General features: G+C 40.1%; 1 protein-coding gene across 5 annotated transcripts in view; it reads right to left on the bottom strand.

The window, feature by feature from the left end:
* CLIC5 (chloride intracellular channel 5) overlaps window positions 1-27,505 on the bottom strand; it is a 97,341-nt gene that overhangs the window by 44,292 nt on the left and 25,544 nt on the right. The window contains exon 1 of one of the 5 annotated variants that reach the window (XM_039326442.1): window positions 19,796-20,051. The exons of 3 other annotated variants lie outside the window; for them this stretch is intronic. Coding sequence is in view for 1 of the 2 variants with exons in the window: in XM_039326439.1 (XP_039182373.1) it covers window positions 19,498-19,560 (63 nt within the window). In the remaining variant the exon portion in view is untranslated. Of the gene's footprint in view, window positions 1-19,497; window positions 20,052-27,505 lie in introns of those variants that run through there. One more of the 5 variants, XM_039326439.1, reaches the window with a different exon arrangement.

Here is a 27,505-nt window from a genome sequence, read left to right as displayed (position 1 = left end):
CAAGACTATTGGTGGGTCAGTATTGGAAAAAAGATTCTCTGCCTTCTTTAGAAGAATGGGTATTCAAGGTTTCTAATTTAGCAGAAATGGCTAAAATTTCTGCTTATTTAAAGGACCATTCACAAAAGAGATATGTTTCTGTATGGAGAAGATGGATAGAATATATTCAGAAAAAGTATGGAACAACAAAGTTTCATTTATTTTATGATTAATGGATTTTTATTAAATTATGAATTGAAGTTTGCAGAGAGTTAAGGATTATTATGATTTTGTTTATTGTATAAGTAGTAAATTTAAGTTGATTGTGTTTAGTTTTTTTTTTTGTGTGTGTGTGTAACCCTGTACTGAGCTCTGGGAAGCCGGGGCGAGAAGGGAGTGGGGGGAGGGGGAGGGGAGAGTATGGGTAGTATGTTCAATAGTTCAGATAAGTAGGAATAGTTTTATATTTTTAAGATTTTTTTTTCTTTTTTTTTTGGTGATAGAGGATTGCTCGGGCATCTTCCCCTAGACCGCATCCGATTGAGAAGAAGAAGCAAGTAGAAAGATGGAGGAGAGAGGGAGGAGAGGAGGAGAGTGAGGAAGAAGAAGGAAGGGGGAAGTGAAGAGATGAGAGGGGGATGCGGTTTGGGGGGAAATGGGTGAGCAATGCCGGAATTTGTGTGTTGTATTTTAACTTGTTATGTATCTGAATTTTTTTTCTTATGGTTGTAATGAAAATAAAATATTTTTTTTTAAAAAAAGCAGGGGGTGGGGAGCGATGGCCCTTTTATGACTTGTGAACATCAACTCCCAGAATTCTTGAGCCAGCCAACTTCTGGGAGTTGAAGTTCATAAGTCATGGGGGGGGGGGCATTGTTCCACACCTCTGCCTTAAACCAATGTTTCTCAACCTTAAAAAAAAAAAAAAGCAGGATACTTCAGTCCCTCATAATTGAGGCAGAGAAATAAGAAATTAGAAAGACTGTGGTTTCCACTCTCCCAACTTCTCCAGCATATGAAATCCAAAGCTTTTGGAAATAATTCTTGCATGTACAATTCCTTGATCTTCCTCCTTGCACAGGATAACTTGCTGTGAATTTGACAAGTGCCACAGCAGCCATTTGTCAAATCTTTATTGCAGCCACTTTATTCAGCCACTTTATTGCAGCCACATTAATGTTCTGAATGGCAAGTTCCAAAACGTTCTTCGCAGCCCCTCCAAATGGCTTGTACAATCCTAATATATACTGCTATATAGATTTTCCTCTTTGGATTGAATTGATAACATAAAAATGAATATTTATTCATAAAAAGTGTATCATACAGTTTCATGGGTGTTTTTTTTACATTGGTCAAAGGTTGTGGGCATTTTCAAAAAGACATTTCAGAAAGCAAAAATTAAACCTGGTCCAACTGGATTTTGCCATGGTGTAGAGGCAGGAATTTGGCCAACAATTTTTCTATTGCTTTACAGAGGCTTAGGGGATGTGGTAACTCTCATAGTTAGAACACTGAGTCAGAAGACCATTGAGAGGTCAACAGTGTGAGCCAAGTGATGGAATGAGCTCCCATCAGTTTATCCCAGCTCCTGCCAACCTAGCAGTTCAAAAGCATGTGAATGTGAGTAAATAAATAGGTACCACTTTGGTGGAAAGGTAACAGAGACATGAAAGGAGACCTCTCAGGTGTCCCCTTTGAAAGGTTAATCTTTTCAACTTTTCATGTGCTTCTGACATGAATGTAGCACTAGTCCAGAGCCTACACAGAGAAAATTGAGATTATTATTATTATTAACTTCATCTGAAAGTCACTTTACATGTTTATTTATATGTAAATGCATCCTCATCCTCACTTAAACCTGGCATTTTATTACATAATTTCTCTTCAACTCTTCAAAATTCTGCAAAATAATTATGTCTTCAGTGTCCTTTAAAAAATTGTCAGAGAATTGCCACTTGAATCTCAGGAGAAAGAGTGTTTTGTCATTTGGGTATATACAGAAGAAGCAGATTCTTGCTCTACTTACCTCATCTAAGTTTAAGATTCTTAACAGCTCTATTCTGGCTAAACATATTGGATACGTTGGTACTACTTAGAGTAGGCAGTTTTTCAGATAGGATTTAATAGAATTTAGTAGACACTTTACCTCCATATAAATTACAGTGTGACAGGGTGGCCAGGCATACAAAATTATGATGGAAAATTTAGATAAAAGAACTAAATTCTGGTCCTGCCCAAATTGAAATAGCTCTAAAGGGAGTGACCAGAGATCAAATGAGAGGAGCTTTACCTATAGCAACCTAAAGTCATGTGTCGATCCTATCCCTATGGGAGTCATCTGACTGCAACAGTGAGTAACTAGTGAAGCATGTCAGTTTCACCAGTTTGTTGCTAATCTGGGAACAAGCCACAGTGAAAGTGCTCTGGCTTGCTGCCTGAAGGGACAAACACTACTTGAATATCAGAACAGTTAAGAAGAAGTGCCTCAAATGTTGATCAGTTATAAGGTGACAGCAATGTCATCCTGACACAGCAGAAAAAAGAGGTTGCTGGACTACTTTTATATGATTGTTAGGCACAAATGGGAAAATGATTTGGAGAACCATGGGCAATTTATGCTAAAAGTAGCATCAAGTTAATTCAGAATGGTCCAAAGAACACACACACAAATAAGAAAGGAATAGAAAGGACAACTATCATGCATTCTACATCCTATATCGCTATGGTTGGACATAACAGCAGGGAAAAGACATCAAACTTAGCTGGACAACAGAAAACTCAAGAAAAGCAGAAACATCAGCATTTTATATAAGTACACATTTACCATTATTTTATTTATTGTTACAATTATTAAATTTTAAGCGCATTAAGTTGCTAAAAATTGCTCATATGAGAATGAATTGTAGGAATGATTTTTAGCAGAGATGCTTTACTATGCTAATGCAACCATTTTTTAGTTTCACAAAGCAATTCTGGAATTCACTAGCAACAGTTATTATGCATGTAATATAAATTATGTGCATCGGAGCACCTTGCTTTGTGAGCATCCCTGCAAGTGGGAATGAATCTCAACCACATTTCAATCATTTTAAATACTATTTCAGATGAACTAAAAATAATGGCAACCAAGAACTGAAAGTCAACTCTGAAAATGTAATAAGAGAAGATACTGAATTATTTAATGAAATTCCATGACAATGCTAGCACAATTAGAAACAGTATGAATGTACAGCTATTGCAAATACTGAAACAGAACATTTTATTTACAGTCAAACTACTATTTAATCCAGCATCTTTATCTCAAACATTTCCTCAGAATTCTGTCCTGATTTCAGTGTAATTTGCTTCAGACAAACGATGTTTCGGCTTTGAATTCTGAAACCTAAAGGTACAATCCTATTGTCCCAGGACCCTGGTGGTGAATCTATGGCACGTGTGCCACAGGTGGCACGCAGAGCCCTCTCTGTGGGCACGTGCGCCGTCGCCCCAGTCCTAGGCCTTCAGTCCTGTACATGAGCAGCCTGCATCAATACCCATGCAGGGTAAGGTTGCCGCGCCCACCCCGCAGCATTTTTTTTTACTAACCTGCCTTTCAGCTGCATTCCATTTCTCCATTCATTTCTCAGCCTTTGACGCATATTTGTGGGATTATCGGTAAAAAAAAAGTTCCATCAGACTTTCTAATTTCTCGCGAGATCTCAAGGTTAGAAAGTCTGATGGAACCTTTTTTTAAAACCCAGAGTCCCACAAACACGCGGCGAAGGCTCAGAAGCGAACGGAGAAACGGAATGCAGCCGAAAGGCAGATTAGTAAAAAAAATGCTTGGAGGAGGCGAGGGCATCTTTGCAGGCGCGGCAATCTTACCCTGCATGGTGGCGGGAGGGTGGGGCACGTGCCCTTCCCATGCCAGGCCAGGTCACCTGCAGCCCCAGGGGTGCTCCTCCTCCTCCTCCTCCAATCGTGTGTTGTCCCCCTCCACACCTTCTGCGAGCTGTGTGGGAAGGGTTAACGGTGGGTGCGGGGGCCCCGGGAGAAGCTGCACAAAGCAGGCAGAGTGAAGGCTAGGCAGATTGCAGATGCCACTCCATGCCTCCTCCATGCTGCCGCCGCTGCTGCTGCGGCTTTGGCCAAAGCGACCCATCCATTGCCACCACAATCCCATCCAGTTCTGCTCTGCCATGCTGCTGCTCCACTCCGGGCAGCGCCTCTGCCCTATGCAGCTGCCCCACTCACGCTCGCTCTGAGCCTGTGATCGGCCGCTATAGCAGTCCCGCCCGGCTCTGCCGCTGCCATGCTGCTGCCCACTTCGGCCCCAGGTAGCGCCTCTGCCCTGCATGGCTGCCCCGCTCTGAGCCCACAATTAGCCTCCACACCGCCACCACAGCTGCAGGATGGTGCAGAGGTCATGCAATGGGGGTGTGTATCCGGGCAGCTTGGGTGAGAAAAAGGTGGGCTTCATGGGGCTGGACCCGGTGCCCCCTAGTCCGCCCATGATGGGGCCCTGCTGATTGCCAGCTCTGAGGGCAGTGGCGGTGGTGACAGCAGCGGCAAACGTGGCTCGATCCTCAGCAAGACCCACCCAAGAAGAATGCCTTCTACTGCAAGCTCCAGAATTTCCTCTACAACGTGCTGGAAAGGTCCCGTAGCTGGGCATTCATCTACCACACTTACGTGTGAGTAAAGGCAGCCCCGGCTGGCAGATGAGTGAGCGGGGAGGCTGTGGCACGCCCAGCCCCAGCCCAGCCCAGCCCAGCCCAGCCCAGCTTCGGCTGGCTATCTGCAGCCTCTCAGACATGTTGTGCCAAAACCGGCCGTTTGCCACCTCCTGCCCAATACCGCAGCCATGAGGCCATGGAACAAGCCAGGTGGCAGTAAGAAACCGGTATACTGGTTCCCTACCTCCGCCCGGCTTGTTCCGCAGCCTCATGGCAACCGCATTGGGTGCAATGCGCGAGGTGGCAAACAGCCATGTCGCACTGACACCGAGGGGCAGGCAGGCTGTGGCTGCTGATGGACACAGTTGGCCCCCGTGCGCTCACTGTGTGCGGGGGCCAATGGTATCAGGCAGCCCTGGCCCTGCCTCGCCTTGCCTTGCCCTGCAGCAATGGCACCCCTGCCCTGCCCTCTGCCTTGCCTTGCCTCACCCTACAGGATGAGCCTTCTGCCTACCATCCCACCCACCAGAGACCCCCTGGATCTCCCCTAACCCTGCCTGGCTCCCACAGGCGTCCTTCCTCCCAAGCAACATCAAGGTGGCCACGCCCACCCTGCCCACACCCACCCAGTCTGTCGTGACCACCGCAGCCACACCTACCCAATGGGCCACACCCACCCAATGGGCCATACCCACCTGGCACCTGACGATACATAAGTGGGTTTTGGGTTGCAGTTTGGGCACTCAGTCTCTGAAAGGTTCGCCATCACTGTCCTAGGATGTGGTCATTTAAGAGCCCTACGAAATCATGCAGTTTCCTCACAATCTGTTCTCTTTCAGATGTGTTGGATTTCAGGTTCCAGAACCTTCAAAGGCTTGGAATTCTGCCATTTGAACTACAGCACATAAGAAGGGAAATTGAGAGTTCAAAGAAAATTATGTTATACTTCAGAAGATATGCAGATATAGCAGCATGGATAGGCTCGTACAATGTTAAATTTGGCATATTACCACCGCCAGAACACTTGTGTTTTTAATTATTTTTATTAATGTATTTTTACAGAATAAAAACAATACAAATTTAAAGAAAAGGAGAAGGAAGCGTAAAAAAGTAAAAGAAAACTGATAATAGAAAAGATTATATATACAGAAGTGGATTTTAGTCTTCTTTACCATAGTTATAGATTCATTTATATTTTATCCTCTTTCTCATTGTGATTGTGGTTATCACTGCAGCTGCCTTCTTTCCAGATTCTACCTTTTCTAATCATTAAGCCTATAAATCGTAAGTTCTTTTTTTTCTGTTTCAGAAAAAAGTCTGATGTAGTTACTGTCTTTTCTCTAATCAAACTACCATCCTATTAAGAGCTAAAGATGGAATTATGTTAGATGAAGAATTAAAAACAATTTGGGGATTAATATTAAACAGTACCTTTTGTCATGGTTTTACTACCTATGAGAACTTTCTACTGCCTAACAGTTCCCTGTTTAAATATCAAATGATTTTTCTTTGCCCAATAAAAGACCCCATAAATGTTGCTTATATAATAATTTATCCTCTTCTGATATTCATCAGCATCTCTTTAAACTAAATTGACTGTTCAGCCACACACCAAAAAGCAAAACAAAATAATAGCACTATAATTCCAGGACTATCACAAAGACAACTGAGATATTGAAAAAAAAAACTGGTAACAAAAGCAAATATTCATCTAGCAGTTGCAGCAGCACTTACAATAAAGTAGGTAAGATCAGGAAGACCCACAAGTATACAAAAAAGCTCCTGAAAGATGGCCACAAAAACCACAGTAAGTTTTAATTGCTTTGAAGAACATGAAACATAAACAACCTGTCATGCTTTTCAAGATTACAATGAAGCATATGTTGATGATAAATTGTTTCTAGCCTACTATTTTTACAACTGTTTTGGATTCTGTATTTTAAACTAAAAGAAACACAGATTATTCAAAATATCATATCTTTCCCATTTATCAGCATTTTCAAAATATACCGTATATTCCGGCATATAAGACGACTTTTGAGAGCGTCGAAACAGCCTCCGAACTCAGGGGTCGTCTTATACACCAAGTCATCTTATACGCCGGAAATAAGATGACTTTCTAGGCATGCGACTCGCCATCGATCGTCTTATACGCCAGAAATATTGGTAGTTTCCGGCTTATAAGACGACTTTCTAGGCATGCGACTCGGCGTCGATCATCTTGCGACTTGGCATCAATCATCTTGCGACCCGGCGTCGAACTAGGGGGTCGTCTTATATGCCGGGTCACCCTACACGCTGGAATATACAGTAGGTAGTCCTTGAGATTACGACTTTAATGGAGCCTGCCCATTAACAGTCGCATGTTGCAGCATTCAGATGAAATGACTCATGTAATGATCCCCCCCATCCCTGCTTTCCCCAATGAAACCTTAAAGGAATGTGTGGGTTGTTAAGTGGAACATGGAGTGCCTCCTGGGTAGGGGAAGCCATCGGAGGCCTAGTACAGGCCCAGACCCTCCTTTCCTGGCCCTCTCAAGGCCACCCCACCCCTGAGACATCCCATGCTCCATTTCCCACATCTTGCAACCCAATGAAGGCCTGGAACCCCAAACTTCATCTTTGGAATTCCAAATTCATCTTCCCAAACTTCATCTTTAAAAGCACCCGTTTTACAGAAGCCTATTTTTCTTTCCACATTGTTCTTGTTTCAGTTTACCCTGTCTGCAAAGAACCATAAAACAGGAAACTGCCAAAGACTTTGCTAAACCAAAGCAAGAAATTATACTTAGCTCTGCAGGATGTGGTTAGAACAGTACCTAGAAGCTTGTCGCAACTTGGGTTGAGGGGCAAGCAGGGGTCTAGATGATATAGGTCATGCCAGGAACAGCTGAACAGAGCTACTTGTATACGTGCTACTTCAAGCTGAACAGCATGACTTGCACATGTGCTATTTTAATGACCATAAAAAATATGCAACCAATCATTGTATTGCTGCTTTGAATTTCCTGTATCCTGAGGTATAAAAATAGAATGCTCAGAGCTCCTCCCAACTCCTTTGTTTGCTAACAGGGAGTCCCTTTGCTTCTGATCAGAAATAAAAGTGACAAATTTCCACTTTCCTCGAGTCTGATTGAATGGCCTTTGCACGCAGATTGGCTCTTGACCATCATCAACAGGCCTTTTCCCACTCCCACCAGGTCCTCCCAGGTCTTGGGCCAGATACCCACCCCACTAGGCTAAACACCCTCCTCCTAACTTACCTTTTGAAGAGCTCTGAGGCCTTCCAGAGTGCTGGAATGACTAGGTTTTTATTTTTGCAGCCTCATGGTTTGATTCCAAAAGTGACTGCCATTTTTCCTGGTGGCTACATTTGGGTTGCTGCCATGCAGTCCAGGAACAAACTGCTTCACTTTGCTGCCTTAACAAGATCTGCAGTGCTGCAGAAAACATTCAGAAGCTTCTTCAGGTACAGATCTCTCTAAGGCTGCAAAACTAAGCAATTTGTCTGGCGGTTACCATTTTGTCCCTGCCCACAAGTGGCCTGCTGTCTATAACGTGAAGTGCAAAGAGCTTCAAAAGATAAGTGATGGCTGTGATGGGCATGTGGGAAGCAGGCCAAGTTCTGTAGGGTTCCAGTGGGGTATTATGGTGGGGGGGAGAGGGAATGCTGCAGCAACCCTGTGATGAGTCATAAGGGCAAATGACCGCAGGGCTGCTGCAGCCATTGTAACTTTGAAATGGAGTTATATGTAGCCATTGGGAGGTCTGTTGTACCTGTGAACATTTGTTAATTAGTCTGTCATACCACAATGACTATCTATATTTATCTTGCTTTTGTGAAATAAATGTTATCCAATGTTATAACCAGGAAGAGGCTAGTTAAAACATTTTGTCAGCATATTCCTACACTACGCTTTATTTATCCAGAGATTTGCCATAAGCCTCAGAAGTTCCCTACTGCGGTTATTTCTATTTTCCAGTCCCTCAAGTTTACTTGAAACCAACTCACTGCTATCTTCATTGCCACCAACTTCAAAATATTAAAAAAACATGAGCTAATCAGTCCTTTCACCCAGGTATTAAACAGGAAAGCAAAAAGCATTAAATCAAAATTCCACCCCATTCATGTTTTAGCTTATGTGGTATGCATTTATTTGCTCAGTGATTTTCAAGACCAAGGAAGATGTTAGGGGACAGATGTGTAAAGTCGGCAAGGCATTATTCTTATGTTCTAGTAACATCATCATGCCTGTATAAAAAAGGTCCATCCACAGATTTTACAGTTTCCAAACTGTAAATTGGGAAAGGTTGCCTTTTCAGTGACTCAAGATGTATCTAAGTTGAAATAAGTCAGACAGAAATGAAATAGCTCAGCTTCCAAGATCAGATGACAACGTGGGATCTCACAGATGCAGAAGTACTGGAAAGGACCTATGTGGAAGCACCTTAAGGCAGTGTCAATTTTTCTGATCCCTGTTTAGCGGTCTCAGAGTTCCATTTCATTGAATTCAATGGGATCTTCTCCTAGAAGCCACAGCTCTGGCTAAGATTTTGCAGGCACCTTGATTTATCATATGTTACAACATTATTACTATGACATATTTAATGAATATAGAGAACCAAATCATAACCCCCTAAAGTGCATAGGTACCCTAAGTGGATACAAAGGGTTGCCAAGGCTTACCCTCAAGATGTTGTGAAGAGTAAGAATAATGTCACGCTAAACAATATAAGGCAAATACTAAAAATGGACTGCTACTGTATTTCTAATTAACCCATTGAACATTAAGGAAGTTTATACTCAGATAACAATTGTACATGACCTCAGACATCCTTTTCTTTGACATCCTGTCCTTTTTGCTGAAATTTGGATGGAATAAATTATCTTCTCAAATCATATACAAATATTTCTCATTTAGCAATCACAGTTGAAACTGGCAACTTGGTCATTAAATGAAATAATTTCTTAATGAAGCTGCAAGTGTGCTTAGGCTCTTACTTTAGCTTTCCTGTGCTTTGTTGTTGTTAGTTGCAAAGTCGTGTCCAACCCATCACGACCTCATGGATAACGTTCCTCCAGGCCTTCCTGTCCTCTACCATCTTCTGGAGTCCATTTAAGCTCATGCCTATTGCTTCAATGACTCCATCCAGCCACCTCATTCTCTGTTGTCCCATTCTTCTATTGCCCTTAATCTTTCCCAACATTAGGCTCTTCTCCAGTGAGTCCTTCCTTCTCATTAGGTGGCCAAAGTACTTGAGTTTCAACTTCAGGATCTGACCTTCTAAAGAGCAGTCGTGGTTGATCTCTTCTAGGACTGACCGGTTTGATCGCCTTGCAGTCCAGGGGACTTGCAGGAGTCTTCTCTAGCACCATAGTTCAAAGGCCTCAATTCTTTGTCGCTCAGCCTTTCTTATGGTCCAACTTTCGCAGCCATACATTGCAACTGGGAAAACCATGGCCTTGACTAAACGTACTTTTGTTGGCAGGGTGATGTCTCTGCTTTTTAGTATGCTGTCTAGATTTGCCATAGCTTGCCAGGAGCAAGCGTCTTTTAATTTCTTGGCTGCAGTCCCCATCTGTGGTGATCTTGGAGCCCAGTAAGATAAAATCTGTCACTACCTCCATTTCTTCCCCATCTACTTGCCAGGAATTGAAAGGGCCAGATGCCATGATCTTGGTTTTCTTAATGTTGAGTTTCAAGCCAACTTCTGCACTCTCCTTATTCACCCGCATCAAGAGGCTCTTTAATTCCTCTTCACTTGCTGCCATTAGAGTGGTAACATCTGCATATCTTAGGTTGTTGATATTTCTCCCAGCAATCTTGATTCCAACTTTTGATTTATCTAGCCCTGCCTTTCTTATGATGTGCTCTGCATATAAGTTAAATAGGCAGGGCGACAGAATACAGCCTTGCCAGACTCCTTTCCCAATTTTGAACCAATCAGTGGTTCTGTGTTCAGTTCTCACTGTTGCTTCTTGACCCGCATATAGGTCTCTCAAGATACAAATAAGATGGTCTGGTACTCTCATCTCTTTAAGAACTTGCCACAATTTGTGGTGATCCACACAATCAAAGGCTTTAGCATAGTCAATGAAGCAGAAGTAGATGTTTTTCTGGAACTCCCTAGCTTTCTCCATGATCCAGCATATGTTGGCAATTTGATCTCTAGTTCCTCTGTTTCTTCGAAATCCTGCCTGTACTTCTGGAAGTTCTCAATCCACATACTGCTGGAGTCTAGCTTGTAAGATTTTAACCATAACTTTACTTGCATGTGAAATGAGTGCAATGGTGCGATAGTTTGAACATTCTTTGGCATTGTCTTTCTTTGGAATTGGAATATAAACTGACCTTTTCCAATCCTGTGGCCACTGTTGAGTTTTCCAAATTTGCTGGCAAATTGAGTGTAGCACTTTTACTGCATCATCTTTTAAGATTTTGAATAGCTCAGCTGGAATACTGTCACCTCCACTAGCTTTGTTGTTGCTCAGCTTTCCTAAGGCCCATTTCACTTCACATTCTAGGATGTCTGGCTCGAGATCAGTGACCACCCCTTGTGGTTATCAAGGACGCTAAGCTCATTCTTGTATAGTTCTTCTGTGTAATTTTGTTACCTCTTCTTAATCTCATCTGTCTCTGTTAGGTCCCTGCCATTTTGCTCCTTTATCATGCCCATCTTTGCATGAAACATTCCCCTCATATCTCCAATTTCCTTGAAGAGATCTCTGGTTCTCCCTATTCTATTGTTTTCTTCTATTTCTTTGCACTGTTCATTTAAGAGGGCATTCTTATCTCTTCTAGCTATTCTCTGGAATTCTGCATTCTGTATATTCTGTATCTTTCTCTTTCACCATTGCCTTTCGCTTCCCTTCTTTCCTCAGCTATTTACAAAGCTTCCTCAGACAGCCATTTTGCTTTCTTGCATTTCTTTTTCTTTGGGATGGTTTTAGTTGCTACCTCTTGTACAATGTTGCGAACCTGTGCTTTACAGACTTGCAAAAGTTGTAAATGCAAAGACTGGTGATAAATTATTTTTTTCACCACTATCATAAGTGCGAACAATCAGTAAATGAGGCAGTCACTAATGAAAAGTATCTGTACATCAATTGATAATACTCTAGAATAGGTTATACTCTACCATAGGTTGTGTTTATTGATTGTGTGTCACCTACATTTCTCGCAATGATGGGGATGAATTATAAATCATTCCAATAATTGTTCAAATAAATAAAGAAGCATATTTGAATTATAAATTCAAATAGTAAATTATATTAACAGGCAATCTTTAGCACTGCAAGAGAAAAAAGGATTTTCAGTGATTTTATTAAGGGTTATTTATTCTGCCAGGTTGACCCATCATCAATATGGGCTAGCAATCATTTTTGGAAGGTAGAAATACACATCACTGTCAACCATCCCATTTGGCACATTCAACCAAAGAAACTCTCAGCTTTATTGAAAGATCCATCTAGGTACAACAGAAGCAAAGTCAGTTCTGGGATTTTTCCTGTGAAAACCCCATAGCTAAAACCCCTTTTCCTCTCTGGGCCGCCCACAGTTCATAGTTCACCAATTGGGTTCAGTTTTTTTATTTGGGAAGACTCTCTGTGTTGCTCAAATATTTCACAACTTGACCTTGGTGTCTAACGTCTCACCAGCAACAGAAGGCACTCTTGCATTCTGGAGCTTCTCCCTCCTTAGGAATTCACCCCCCCTTGCTGTTTGGCAAACTGTGAGCAACAGCAAACTGTGAGCAACAGTCAAGTTCTACTCATTCCCCTCCACCCACTATGCCTATGACCTCTGAGTATGTTTCCAGTACTGTTTTCAAAGCACAGTTTTCCTGCTTCTGTCATCTTGAGAATTATCATCAGGTTGGCCTGCTCCACTTTAATCTCACTGCAGATTGATTAGATACTTTCTAAATCAGTGGTTCTCAACCTTTTTAATGCCGTGACCGCCAACCGGTCGTAAGTCGAGGACTACCCAACCGGTCGTAAGTCGAGGACTTTCCCTGCCCGGGAGCGCTGCGCATGCATGGTGCCACCCCCTGCGCCGGCCGAGGCGTAGCTGGTAAGGGGCAGCGATGGCACAGGGCGACCACTGGCTGGGCCACCAGCTGGCCCAGCCCAAGGGAGGTAAGGCACCTGCCGGGCCCCACACACGCCAGCAACCCTCCCTGTGCTCGCCGGCCTCCCACCTCCCACCCCTGGCCCTCTTTTACTTACATTTTTAGTAGTTGCTCAGCAGGGAGGGGTGGAAACTTCCAGACAGCTCGCCTTCGCTGCAGACAACTTGCAGCACCGTTTGCAGAATGGGACTTTTGGCAGGCTCAGCAGGGCAGAGACAGCCTGGACAATTCCTATTGTCTTTTGAAAGCCAATAGAATTAAACTCTATTCAAGAGAATCTATTCTATTGGCTTTCAAAAGACAATAGAATAAAAAGGAGTAACACAGCTAAGGAAAAGGGGAAAAAATGGCGGATTGCATTGTTTGGCGACCTCCATGAAATGGTCGTTCGACCCCAAATGGGGTTGCAACCCACAGGTTGAGAACCGCTGTTCTAAACAAAGGAGTGGTCCCTGGCCTCAGCAGTGTCTACTGCAAATTTTGTTATAGCCAGTGCTTTTTTTGTCATAGAACGCACCAGAATGGAGTTCCGGCACCTTTTTTTGACGGATTTTCCAAGTTTTAAAAGTAACTTGAAAATTTGATGTTTGGTCCACGTGGACTTGAACCGCCCTGTCGAGTGTAGCAGGTTGGTGGCAAAATCATTAAAATGGTGCATGTGGGCTGCTTGTGTGTCTGATGCATGCATACTTCATCCGCACTAGTTGTGATGGCGTTACTCTGCTTGTGGAACTGCTCGGCTTGTGATTGGTCATGTGGTCATGTGCTGAGAGCTTACTGTGAGCGGCGACTGTTGTTTTGTTACACAACTGACATGTGTGGGTGGGTGTACAGAGATTGACTATGTGCAAAAGGTAAATAATTTATTTTAAAAAATTGTTGGTGAATTGAAAATCTTTTTTAATTTTTAGTTTAAAAGTGTGACCCCAAATTTAAAAATGAAAAAAAAAATACTAATTACTTCTCAGCCACCAGTCCTGCTAAGAACTGATATATAATTTTTTAAATAAAAGATTAACAAGATGTGAGTTCCAGTACCTTTTTTCTTACAAAAATAGCACTGGTTATAGCAAGTCTTCCTCACTAGTCTCATGATTAAAACATGTGGACTTTTAGAAAGTGAGAAGTCTGCTATAACAGGCGTGGCAGTGGACTTTAGTCAGTAAAAGCAGGAAAACACAAGAAAGGGACTTTTGTTTTCAATCTGATTGTTGTCCCTGCATATATCATATATACATTTGGATGTTTTGATTGAGTGTGTGTGTGTGTGTGTGTGTGTGTGTGTGTGTGTGTGTTTTCACACATATACATCCATATACACTCGTATAAAAGTACAATATTTATATCCAGTAAAGACATAGTAACAAGAAGGAAGGCAATTATCCACTGCTTTCCTGAACAGAAAAGTGGAAGGGGACAGCAGCAGTTGAATTATCCAATAAAAGGATGTGGTAGTTTTTGTTTGAATGGGATACCTTGTAAGCATCTCAGTCTAGACAGGATTTTAATAAATCAGTATAGAATCAAGCTGGCATCAGAATAGGACAGGAGCAACTTAAACATGAAGTACAGACATGCATTAAGATTGATCTCATTAGTAGCAGATTTGTTAGCAATGTGAAATGCCCACCTTTCTGAATGAACAGAATTATATTCTCTTATCAGGATTTAACATATTGCAAGTCTGTTTCCATTTTTTCCACATCAATCTTTGGCTCACTTGTAGCATAGCATGTCAAAAAGCTGAACTCTAAAACATCCCTTTTTCAAATGCATGCATGACATGAAATTATAGCCAAGTAATGAAAAGAAAACCCTATTTCCAACAGTAAATATAATTCAAGATTGAATCTGAGTACTAGGAAATGAAGCATGGAGCAAATTTCTTTTAAAATACAATGGCATGATCCATTAATATGGATATAAGCATGTTACAGACAGAATCCAGTAGCACCTGTTTGCTCCTAGCCCAATATTTTCTACAAAACAATTAAAATCTCATATGGAAAATGGCACTTAATATGAATGCATTGAACCAGCAGTATTTATTGCTGGTAGGAGACAAAAATGTATCGTAGTGGTTAGGAAAAACATTTCCTAATGTTTTCGAGAAAAGATCTGAGGAGAGATTTTCCTTCCATTTTCACTATTTTCACCTCAGTCTATTTGTATGTTTGAAACTCTAGAAAATAATCACTGTCATTTATGGCAGCAGGGAGGGGGGGAAGGAAATCTAAACAGCAGTTAACATTAACCCCAGTTCAAGATTTTGACATAACAATATAGTACCTGAAAAAGGTAGGGAAAGCTTCTAATCTCCTTAGTGTAGCTGCATCCAAAAGATACATGAACCAGAGGTTCATACATGCAGTGATAAACCACAGTTTGGTGTTACTTTTGAAAGAGATCCTTGAATAGGCAAGAATTATAGTTTGTATTAATTATACTAATGTGAATAATTTTGATTTATGAACTAACAATTGAATAAAGCTTACTATTGTATTAATGTCATCCTTCTCTTTCTCTCTGGGCTTCTAGGAACAACCACATTTGGATATAAATCATATAAAAAAAAAGATTAGCTATCCACATTTTTATGCATCCTCTACTAAGCTTTAATTCCTATTCTAGGAGCATGTCATGACAGCTTTTGTTGATGAAATTATTTTTTCTTATTGTTTTCTTTCCTTTTTACATTACGTTATATTAAAACCAATTTCAGGCACCAGTTAAACCAGGGGTGTCAAACTACCAGCCCACGGGCCGGATGTGTCCTACCGAAACCGCGCCCACCCCATTGCTGGCAATGGAAAAAAAAGTTGCAATACGTCACATCTCACGTGACGTTGCGAGTTTGACACCCTTCAACAAAGACCTGTTGAAACTTAAACCCAATAGAAGACTTTATACGTTACACTAAGTCAGGTTTACAGAAAAAGATGCAGTTGGCTGCCTTTCATACAATATCTAAGATAAACTCAAACCTCATTATGGCTTAGCATGGTATATGAATAATAAAAGTTATACACAATAAAAGTTATACACAATAAAAACTACAATATTATATTATATTAAATATAATATAGTTATATTAAAAAAAACTTCAAATGGACACTCTGTGTCCTACAACTGTATAATTCACTTGGAAACAATACAGAAGTGGTTCACTGCTTCCAAAAAACATTCCAGAATGTTTTTTTCCAACTTCTCTGACTAACCTATCATCTTGTGATTACTGACTACTTTCCCATCTAAATACTTCTTAGCCTTTTCTTTCCCTGATCTTCTCAGAGTTTTTTGAGTTCAACCAATGTCAGTATGTGAGAAAACTATATAAAGAGCAATAATAAAAAAAAATCTAAGCATTTAAAAAACTAATTATAATCTTGTATAAGTAAATTGGATCACTAAGAACAATTCTAGCTGGCATGCTAAATATAATTTCCTGCCAATATCTCTGACTGTTATTCTAACAAGCTACTCTAAATATTTCTGAACATGTCTGTATAGAGAAATGGTAAGAAAAAGTTTCACCTTTATTATTATACAAACTGTGGATCACAGACCAAGAGTATATCCTAATGCCAACACGCAGTACCATGGCAACTTGAAATTTCCTACATCTCTTGAGCATGGAACTTAAAATAAAGCTGTTTCATTTTCTGTTCAATTTTGTGCACATTAGTGGTGAGATTCAGCTTTGGAACTTTTGTTGTACTTTGTTTCCTAGGTAAAAAAAAATTCTAAGGTTTTCAAAGGAGTTGCCCAGCAGGGAAATAGTGAACTGAAATCAGTTTCTTTTAATAATAATAATAATAATAATAATAATAATAATAATAATAATAATAATAATAATAATAGAAGTGTGCCACATAAAGCATGTCATTCTCTATTTAAACAGCCAGTATTGTTCAAATCTGGCCAGGTATTATTATTCCCAAATCTGCTATCGTTACATATCTGTTTGCAGACGTAACAGGTGATCTTGTAACAAAGCTGGGCAATAACAATATGCAACTATTCTTGAATAATTAGGTCTAGATCACTGGTCTAGATCAACCTTGCCACATGTTCACTATATTTGTAATTGTAACTTTAAAAAGTCACATTTAGTTCAGAATTAAATGTTAATTTAATTTTGGATGACATGCCATGACTCACCATGGCATATATATATATATATATATATATATATATATATATATATATATATATATATATATATATATATATATATATATAGTCAAAATAATGATCACCAAGAGAATATCTATCAAAAATAGAATTTAATCCACCAAGCTTTCGTCAAATACATTTGACATCGTCAGGGTTAAAAGGCAAACGCCGGGGGAAGTCTTATATACAGTTGTTTAATGCCTGTTTCCGGCTCTTGGAGCGTGTCATCGGCCCCAGCTGATCGAGTTGAGTCTCAAGCGCACGCCCCACATCAGCATCTATCCTCTTTCCATTGCTAATTTGCATTCTGTCATACGTTACTCCGTTAGCTGTTTCAGAGTTGGGGGTCAGGATCTTTTTGTCTCCCCTGCTCATATATATATATGCATGCATGCCATGGTTATTCATATGCTATAGTGCTCCTTACTGATCCCCCTGCATATTTAGAGAGGCAAAGTCAGATGATCCTGGTGACATTTACTGTTCTGGAATGACTCTTGTAATCTGTAAAGTTACAAACATCTTGTGACATTGAGTACAGCTTCACTGTTATCCCCGTGCTATGACAGCCTAGATGCCCTGAAGTGAGGAGGTAAGTTATGCAATAGTATCATGGAAGCACAAGAATTTGTATCAAAATAAAACTCATGGCAACCAAAAACAGGAAGATGAAAAAGAGCACCTCTTGATGAAAGCTCTGAAGCTCACAGCACCTGGCAAACTCACTTTATACCATAAGTTGTGATGAGGACTATCAGTTAGAGTCCTTGTGAAAAAAAATCCAAACAGACATACCCATCAAAGTCATCATAGTGGCTATCCACTATACGGTTTTCTTAGAAGAATCTCTTTTTGCACTGTGTCTACATCTTGGTTTTAAAGAATCAGAGCTAGGACACCATCAATCACACCTTTCTTACAATAATAAAAGAATACCGGAATGAATTGAAATGGTGCCATTAAAATAGGATAAGCCACTGTCTACAAAGTGATACCTGTAGATTATTTGGCAATAGTTGGCTACTCAACTGACTAAATTTAGCTACCCTACGATGGCCCATCAACGAGGCAAGGGAGACACAGCATCACTTTCAGCCAACATTCTCTAAGATTGCCATTGTTTAGCAAAATATTTTGTTGACTGATTTATTCTAACTAAGGGTAAACATTTAGGGTGATACATCAATGCCAGCAGTATAACCAAGACAACATTTTATCCAATTCCACAATCAAACCTGCTACTTACTTAAGGACTACTAATTTTCCTTAAAAGAGTGGGAGGATTGGACATCAGCAGAACAGAGAAGCAGAAGGAGCTTGTCTGGTCTCTTGATCAATAGCTCCAAAGCCCTAAATCAGGGGTCTTCAAACTTGGCCCTTTTATGACTTGTGGACTTCAACTCCCAGAATTCCTCTGTCAGGCATGCTAGCTGAAGAATTCTGGGAGTTGAAGTCATAAAAGGGCCAGGTTTGAAGACCCCTGCCCTAAATGCTGCCATGGAGAATTCTAGAAATAATGGCATTGAGAATTTTGTTCTTATGTGGCAATGCAATTTCCCAAGGAGCAGAGCATCTGCACTGTCCCTGAAACGGATTCTGCAATAGTAAAATGCTCATCTGAACATGCAGTGTTTGCATTGTTCTTGTAGGTTACAAAGTAATTTTATTTAGATTCAGTTCTGATTTCACCAGCTTTTGTTCATGTATGATTGGAAATGATACATTTTGCACTTTCTTATATTCCAAATGAGTTCATTTTTGCCCTCATCTGTATTTTCTCCCTTCCTCTCCAGCATGCTTGGAGGGCAGTATGCCATATACCATCCTTACTGTTTTGCATTATTGTTACTATTTTTATGTGAAGATGGTTAAAATGCCATGAAGTCTGCACTTCCAGGAAGATTCCCTATTGTCTTTGTTAATTATGGCTACTGAGAGATAAAGTTCACAATGTCTGAAAGACCACAGGCTTCCTATCTCTGTCTCTCACACACACACACCGCATGGTTATCTTTCTCTGACAGATACGATTTTTGATTACCTAATGACTGCAAATATACGTAGGTGATAATGGCTTGCACATGTAAACACATAATCGGAAATATACTGCTAAAAAAAGTTTCACTTTGCCTCATTTGGCATCTTTATATGAGTGGGTAATCCACATAATTAACTGCTACTAGTCACATTTCGAATAAAATCAGATTATATACATGCAAGTATGAGCTCCTTCCAAATGTCACAATGCTTTCTGTGCTAATAGATGTTTGACTGCATACATAAAGGTTTTCCCCAACATCCTGCATGCTACAAGACTTTTTGAGTGCCTCAGGGTCTGCTTTCCTTCCTCAAAGTAAATTCAGAGAGGAAACCACTCTGGCTGGTTTGGCATTTGAATAAGGAGATGGCTCTGGAGCAACAAAGACTAAAGCCAACAGCAGGAGGGAAAGCAAACAAGAACAGGGAGGGAAAAGGGAAAGAATTCTGCACTAAAACACAATGGTACTCTGGACACTGTGAATATCTGCAGCTGACTAGAGAAAGTCTCACCTACCTTGACAAAGAGTTCAATTTCAGGGTCTTTTCCTTCTCCATTGGCAGGAGACGAATCGCTCATTTCTGATCGCCCCAGGCAAGGAGCTGTTCTTGCTCTGTAAAGGGTCCAGGGCCAACACGGCTTTGCCTTTTACCCACAGGACTTGAGAGGCTTCCTGCTCCTTCTCCACCCAATCCCTTTGCTCCTCCTGCTGCTTTTGAAACTTCCACTAACTCCGACAATAATTTTCCTAATTATGAAACTGTAAACAAAATAAACCAGAAAGGACAAGAAAGGCAAAGCAGGAGAAGCTTACATTGGTGTTCAGAGCAACAAGTGCTACAGTGCTGTGTTGTGTTTCTGAGTGCTCATCTGTCAGAGCTCTGGCTCATGCTGCCAGCCCAAAATAGCCAAGTGCAAGAGAGGAGGGTGGGGTTAATGCACAGCCCGTGGTACCTCAGAACAAACCATTTCTTTTAATCCCATTCTGTCAACATAGTTCTTTCTTGCACTCCCCTTTCCAGCATTCTTACATGCAGTACTTTTGAAAAACAGTATGAAAGCCTTCCTCAAGTCTTCATTTACTCCCAAATACATTTGGTTGAGGTAAACACAGCTTGATTGCTCTGATCATTGCAAAACACAGAACATTTTCCTGGCACAGAAAACAAAAAGCCAAAGGCCTCAGTCACTCACTCACTCACTCACCAAAGGGTGCTAATTGAATCCTGATATCAAAGAAAACTTTTGTAAAATCCAAATATCAAACTGGGCAGTAGGGAATGGAAGACAATGTGACTGGGAGAAAGGAAGGTAAGTAATTACACTCTGTGTTTACAGCAATCAGAGATGAGAAATAAGGCACCCTCATGTGGCCACATCTCCATAACGTATTATCTGCACAAATTCTTCCTGCACCCATAATATTTATGATCCAGTCCATCAATTCTGGGTGATTCCTGCAGTCTAATTGCTGCAATGCTCCAGGTATTGGAAGGTGGTAGACATCTTTGCTCCATCCCTTTTTTTTTACCCCTTTGGTTGCCATTGGGGGATTTCTTTTGCCTGTTGAACATTAAGTTAGTAAGGTGAAAAAAACTGTTGGAGGGTACCGGCCTGAGTAAATGGGGCGAGTTTGAGTAAAAGCTTTATAAAAATAGTTTGTGTTGCTGTTCTTCCATATATACACTACTTTTCCTCCTTCTCAAACAGAAGACGGATCATAACGCTTGTTTCTAAATAGAGCCCAGACTACATTCTCTAAGAGTATCCTCATTGCAACTTTATTCATGTAGTAGCAGGCCAACAACTGATCTCCAGTGAAGGAATGTGAAATGATAAGTCTTTAGGGAAAAAATTCCATACATACAAGCTGCCACTTTGTATTGCAGATTGTAAGTAGCAACTCTGGAAATGTGAATCAACCTCCCAGACGTGCTTTAATTGTTGACTTTTTCACATTTAATACGTGTTATTTTGATTTACAAAGGTTAACTTCACAAAAACATTAAAATCAGAATTGTTGGGCAAAATGAGGAATCCGTCTCAGGCTTCATAACCTCCCAGAATCCTGTGGCCTGCTCTGCTGAGCTGATCTTTACCTTCAGGAGTAAGGCAACATCACTCTACTGGCAGTGCTGAAATAAGAGTCCGTGATCAATCCAGCTGTAGATAGAACCAGCATTTCTTTCATCTGAAGCAGCAGAGAGAGACTGCAGCAGCCTAAAAAACTTTTTGATTTATCCTTCAAAACTGTCTTTGTTCCTCCTTCAAAGTGGCATTCAGGTGAGGCAGAGAAATCTACCAGTTATCTTTAGAGCCAGTGAGTGATGGAGGAGCAATGAACTGATGCCCTGCTTCAGATTCTTAGATTCAGTCTCACATTCTTAGCCCATAAAGCAATATCCTTTGAAGATCTTGGGGATCTTTTTTTTCTCATAGAACACCCAGAACGGAGTTCCGGCACCTTTTTTGGATGGAACCTTGTAGGGTAGGCAAGGCGGGTTGTATGACGTGTGTGAGTTCCACCACTTTTTTTTTTTTTTTTTTTTTTAGAAAAAAAGCACTGATTGTTACAGACTACATAAGTAGCTGATTTTTTGGTGGGGGATCGTCTAAGCTTTTGCCTCTCCTGTCTAAATGTACCTCTTCAAAAAGTTTTTAAAATAGGATGTTTGGATGCCTATGCATTTAATGCACAATTCTCAAACTGTGGGTCAGAATCCCAAGGGACCACAAGCAACTTAAAAACAAACCAAAAAACTGATTGATCCGGCTAGCACAGGGAAGGCAGTAGTGCTATCCAAAACAAATTTAAATTCCTTTTGCCTGCATGGGACAGTAGTGATCAACCAGATTTTTGAAGCTCAAATTGAGTCATCTTACTTTCCCTTGACTTCCCATGGGACAAGATATGGGGATGGCAGAAGTGCCTGTGAGGGCAAGACTGACTCACCAAGCCCTTAAAAGGAGTCTGCATTGGTGAGGCAGTAACAAGTGAATGAGGCAAATCAAATGACTGAGCTATGAGACAAGTTTCCAAGTCTTACTTCTTCCTTTTGGTGGCTGACAGTAGGATTACAAGATGTAGGTTGCAATAATTCAGCGTTGTAGCTTTCTGACTGCAAAATTAATTAAGCTTAAAGTTAAATAGTTTATTTGGTTTTTTTTTAATATTGGACTGCAGTTTAGCTGTTTTAAAAAAACAACTCATATTTTTGCTGTGCCCGCTTTACTTAAGATGATTAATGGCCACTCTAAGTGATATATTTAATACCTGAAGCAGGTAAGAATCTAAAATAGCATGGTAAAAAAAATGTAAACATAACTATTAAGAAGGATGATTACAAATCATCATTAGTAAAAATATAGCATATCTCAGTATTTTGAATCAACGCCCAAAAGGCTGTTTGATGGAGAAAACTCCAAGCCTGTTAATCCTGAGGAAGTTGGCCAAGGCCCTTGGGGCTGCAAGTACATACCTTTATACTTGGATATCAGATCCTTGACCTTCCTAGCTGCTTAAGGCCTCCGGGGAGATGACAAGTAATTGGGTCTATGCAGTGGCAAATTCATCCTTGAGTGAGGTGGTTGTTCTGCCAGTTCTTAAAGAGATAATAATCTATCCCCTCTTCAAGAAATCATCCCTATATCCAATAGTATTAGACAACCTTTTTTTAACATCAATTACTCTTTTTAGGGAAGGCTGTTCAGAATGTAGTTAGTTTAAAGTTTTAAGGAGCCCAGTAAGAAACTGATTATGTAAACCCTTTTCAGTTGGGTTTCATATCATTTAAATACTAATACACAATCTGAAACTCAGGGAATCACATGTAACTTCTGGGATGTAATGTTTTAAAAAAACTGATCAAGCTAGCAGTAGTGCTGTTTAAAATGTTAACAGATTATGTTGACCCTTTTCACTCAGGTTTGCCTCATTAAGTTAAAATAGACAACACTGACCATGTTTATGGATCTCTGGCCAGATCATAATGGGCTAGAGCAGGGGTGTCAAGCTGCCAGCCTATGGGCTGGTTGCACCATGCGGAGGCCGCGTCCACCCCAGCTCCGGCAATGCAAAAAGGTCATGATACATCACAACACGTCACATGACGTGCTGAGTTTGACACCCATGGGCTAGAGCATCCAGTCTGATCTTTCTTAATTTCTCAGCGGCTTTCAACATCCTCAGTCATGGTTTCCTTGTGGACTGATTCCAGGCTCAGGGAGTGTGTTGGCACATATTGCGGTGTTTTTTTCTTCCTGCAGGGGCAGTTGCAATCAATGGTGGTAGGATAGGAGAGATCTAGTCCTACATTCCTGTTTGCAGGGTCTTACAACACTCCATACTTTCTCCATTCCTATTTAACATTAACTTCTGGGTGACATCATCTATCAGCATTGGATTAAGTATCATCTCAGCTATATATCTTTATCCCTAATGAAATAAGTGATCCTGCCAAGGGTCTTTTTCTATCTTTAGAGGCTACTCGGGTTTACATGGAGGAGAACAGGCAGTGAGGTCTCCTGAATTGGAAGACTTTTCAATTTTTGGTCTGGACAGAACTGGCACACAACTCAGCTGTCTTCTTGGATTTTTGGCTCTTGATAAACAGCAAATGGCAGCCATGGCAAGAAAATCCTTGCACAAATCCTTGTAAATTAATAAAAGCCCGGGTGGCAGCATTGCAGGCTAACTCTGCCACAGTCTGGAGTTCAATCCTGACAGGGCTCAAGGTTATCTCAGCCGTGCATCCTTCCGAGGATGGAAAAATGAGGACCTAGATTGTTGGGAGTAATATGTTGACTCTGTAAAGCACTCAGAGAGTGGTGTGAAGCATGTACAGCAGTATATAAGTCTAAGTGCTAAGTTGCTAAATTGATTGTGCCCATTCCTGGATAAGGAGACTCTTTTCACAGTCATTCATGTCTTTGCTTATCTCCTAACTGAACTATTACAATGTATTGTACATGGAACTGTCATTGAACACCATCCAGAAGCTTAACTGAACCACACAATGTGGTGACATGAATCACTAAGAGCACATCTTGGTACACCAAAATGATATCCTGGTTTTATGAATTGTACTCAATAAGCTTCTGAGTACAATTCAGGCTGCTGAATTCCATCTATACACTCCTCTATCCAAGGGCCAGGCTATTTGTGGAACTGCCTTTTTACAATTGTTTTTTATTATCCCACAAAATCTGAAAGCTGAGCATGATCTGTGTCCTCTCTATAAAACAGCATCATCTTATGAGACTCAGGAGGCAAACCTGCTCTGTTGTAGCACTTGCCCTTTGGAACAGCATAACCCCTGAAATTTAGATGGTCCCACCTATTGGCTTTCCAAAAGACCTTGAAGATCTGACTTTTCTCTTGGTATAATCGATCTGTATTGGGTAGAAACTGAATGATTATGGGCTCACATCAGTTACATTATCCTTTTGTTGTGATTGGTTTTCTGTATTAGTGCTGATAAGATTTTCAACTTATGTTAGCCACACAGAGATACAATTTGCAAGTTGGGCTTAATAAATTAAAATATAAACTGATAAAAAAAACAAACAAGTAATGCAGGCTGCTAAGACTTTTCATGATTAGCCAATCATGTGTATATGTAGGGAGAGTGCATCAAGAACTAATGGAATTCCCATAAGAAAAGCCAGCTAGGAACAACATCATCAAAGCATTGTTCAGGTCTCTTGAGGATAGGACAAATTTCAAGAGTGAGAAAAGAGTTTCTATTCTCTTCACCTCGTGCATACTTCTTAAAAAAAATTGTACTGGAGATCACTGTTCTGCTTTGTTTGTTCTTTGCATGTTCCATTTTCTCATATTACAGCCACTTTTAAACACAGCTTATTTTTACTTTTATCCAAAGCAACTGCAGACAGTGAAAAGAGGATAACTTCGCAATTTCTTCATTTAATTAAGATGTTTGTTCATAGCATACTACCACTTTAATTTGGAATCTATCACTTCTCCCAAAAGAATGAAGGTTTTATAAAAATTCAACAGTAACCCAAAAGCACATGAATGATTGCTGATGGCCCACTAAATAAGAATAGCATGTTTTGAAAGTGATATCTAGGACCTTTATTCAATATCTTGGTTGGTTGCTGATTTTAAGGTTCTATCTAATGATATTGTGGGAATAAGTCATTTAAGGTTTGGGGTCTAGAATCACCCTTACATGGATGTCATGTAACTTTTCATATCATTCTACACCACCACAAAAACATAGTATATCTTGGCATACTGTTCCTACATGTAGTCATTATTAGTGAAATGTATAAGATAAGATAACCTTTATTGTTATTTTTATACTGTGGGCACAATGGCACTCATCAAAAATGAAATTTAGTTGCCCGCTCTCAAAGTGAAACACATACATGACACACACCTAAACATACTATGAACAACATATGTATAAACCCACATCCCTACATATACATAGCAAATAAATATTAAATACTGTCCATCTTGAATATATAATGGAAGGAGGAAGCTTGAAAGTTTGCAAGGTTAATGCTGTATGGAATGAAACTCTGGCTGAATCTGGGTGTTCTGCTTTGGATACCACGAAGCCTCCTCCCAGAAGGTAACAAGGAAAACAGGTCGTGAAGAGGATGTGTAGTGTCCCAGATAATTTTATGGACCCTGCTCAAGCAGCACTTCTGTGCTTATGTCCTGGATGGGAGAGAGGGAACTACCAATGATCTTTTCAGCCATTCTCACCTCTCTGCAAACTACCTTAGAAATATACTCAATTTGAGTGTACCAGTACTAAAGGTGTTCCCACTTCTGCTTTATTCTGTTGTCCCTTGCTGAACAAGGTATAAATATCCAGCTCATTTTAATCTCACCAAACGGATCCAAATCACTTCTGTAGTCTGAAAGGCTTTTCAGAAACTGCACAGGTCAAAATGCTTACAGGGCTCTATATTTCTTTTGGAATCAGATTTTTAATTAAACAATATTACTAAATAAAATCTTTTAGAATGTTAAGATTCAGCAGTTACCTAAGATCAGTAATTAACTATCTGTTGTTCTTGAGTTCCTCCCTAACAACTCGAGAACTTTAATCTGAGCAGTTTTGCATATTCCTGCAAATCACTTACCCTATGCTTTTCAGAGAACTTCCAGTACCTTGATATGAAACAAACACTTTGTTTTGTATAACTGCAGAAGAATAATTTAAAAGATTTAACTAAATTATCACAAAAGCACCAATTGGTATCATGTTGAAAGAATGCTGTTTATAGCATAATTTATAAATGTCAATAGAATTCATTTTCAGATAATTACATCTAAGATGGCAGCTACTTAACCTAGATTTAACAATGCTTATGTGATGATGTGTTACTTTTAGAAGATTCAGTGAAAAAGCATGAATCTTTGTTCCAATGTTGCTCATGTCCAAATTGAAGATCATCTGGATCTGGCTTGTATACATCTAGATGCTAAAAGGATTTGCAATTCTGACTTCATTAGAAGCATAGTGTGACATCTTGTATACAATTCAGAAACATGAGCTATGGCCATCAACAGTCCATCAATCGAGCATGTCAAACTTTCAAGGAGCTTCATATTTTACCTTCCTTTATCAAATTTCAACTTGTCTATTCATTTACAGCAGCTGCTTCTATTTTTTATTGGTGTCAATTCCTGATTTGTTTCTACAACAACAGTAAATTGTAAAAATATCAACAAAAAAAAAGATTTACCACATTATGGTAATCAATTCTACTTTGGTCAACACATTACTTTCAATGTGGAAAGGAAACAAATAGTGCATTCTCAAGTTACTGTAAGAAATAAGTTAATTTAGATAGCCAGGGTATCACCTATCAATCCAGAACTACAAAGGTTTAAAATTACACACCACAAATGAATATTAGGGCTTACTTTTGCAAGAGTTTCATTATAGTTTTTCCTCTAGGAGTAGACAACTGAATATGATCACACCAACCCATTAATAATAAAACAGAGCAGCAGCTCTGGAAGTGGAGTTGTAACATTTTGTTCAAGAAAGCTTTATTGTATCTTATCTTTAAGGCTCTCTCACATTTCTTGAACCTAAGATATGGCTTGCTTCAGACCAAAGATTAATTCTCGGTAAGGTGAGAGTGAAACCACATATGTAATTGTCTAATAAATTCACTTTAATAGCAACTTCCCTGTAACAATAGCATATCTTTTACTGGGAGTTCTAAACAGAGGAGATCCAGTGGATTTCACGCTTTGCAAAACTACTGGGCAATAGGAAAAAAGCCAACAGTGGTAAACATTAAGCCTGTAACAGCGTAATGCCTTTTTCCAGCCTCCCTTATTCTTTGAGCAATATACAGTGGCACAGTTCAGAGCAACAGAGAATTTGTGAAGATTGGCCTATCAAGAGCTGCCATATCTGAGGTTGCATTCAATCTGTGGTGGAAATGAAATGAAGCTTTGCAGAGGCACGAGTGGAAAAGGCTACAAAACCTAGGAGATGGAGGCGGAGAACTTGTTTTCTATGTAACT

The sequence above is a fragment of the Crotalus tigris genome, unplaced genomic scaffold, assembly GCF_016545835.1.
Source record: "Crotalus tigris isolate CLP2741 ecotype Arizona unplaced genomic scaffold, ASM1654583v1 scf7180000024340.7048381, whole genome shotgun sequence".
NCBI lineage: Eukaryota > Metazoa > Chordata > Lepidosauria > Squamata > Viperidae > Crotalus > Crotalus tigris.
The sequence above is the reverse complement of the archived record's forward strand: the minus strand, read 5'-3'. Positions and strand labels throughout refer to the sequence as shown.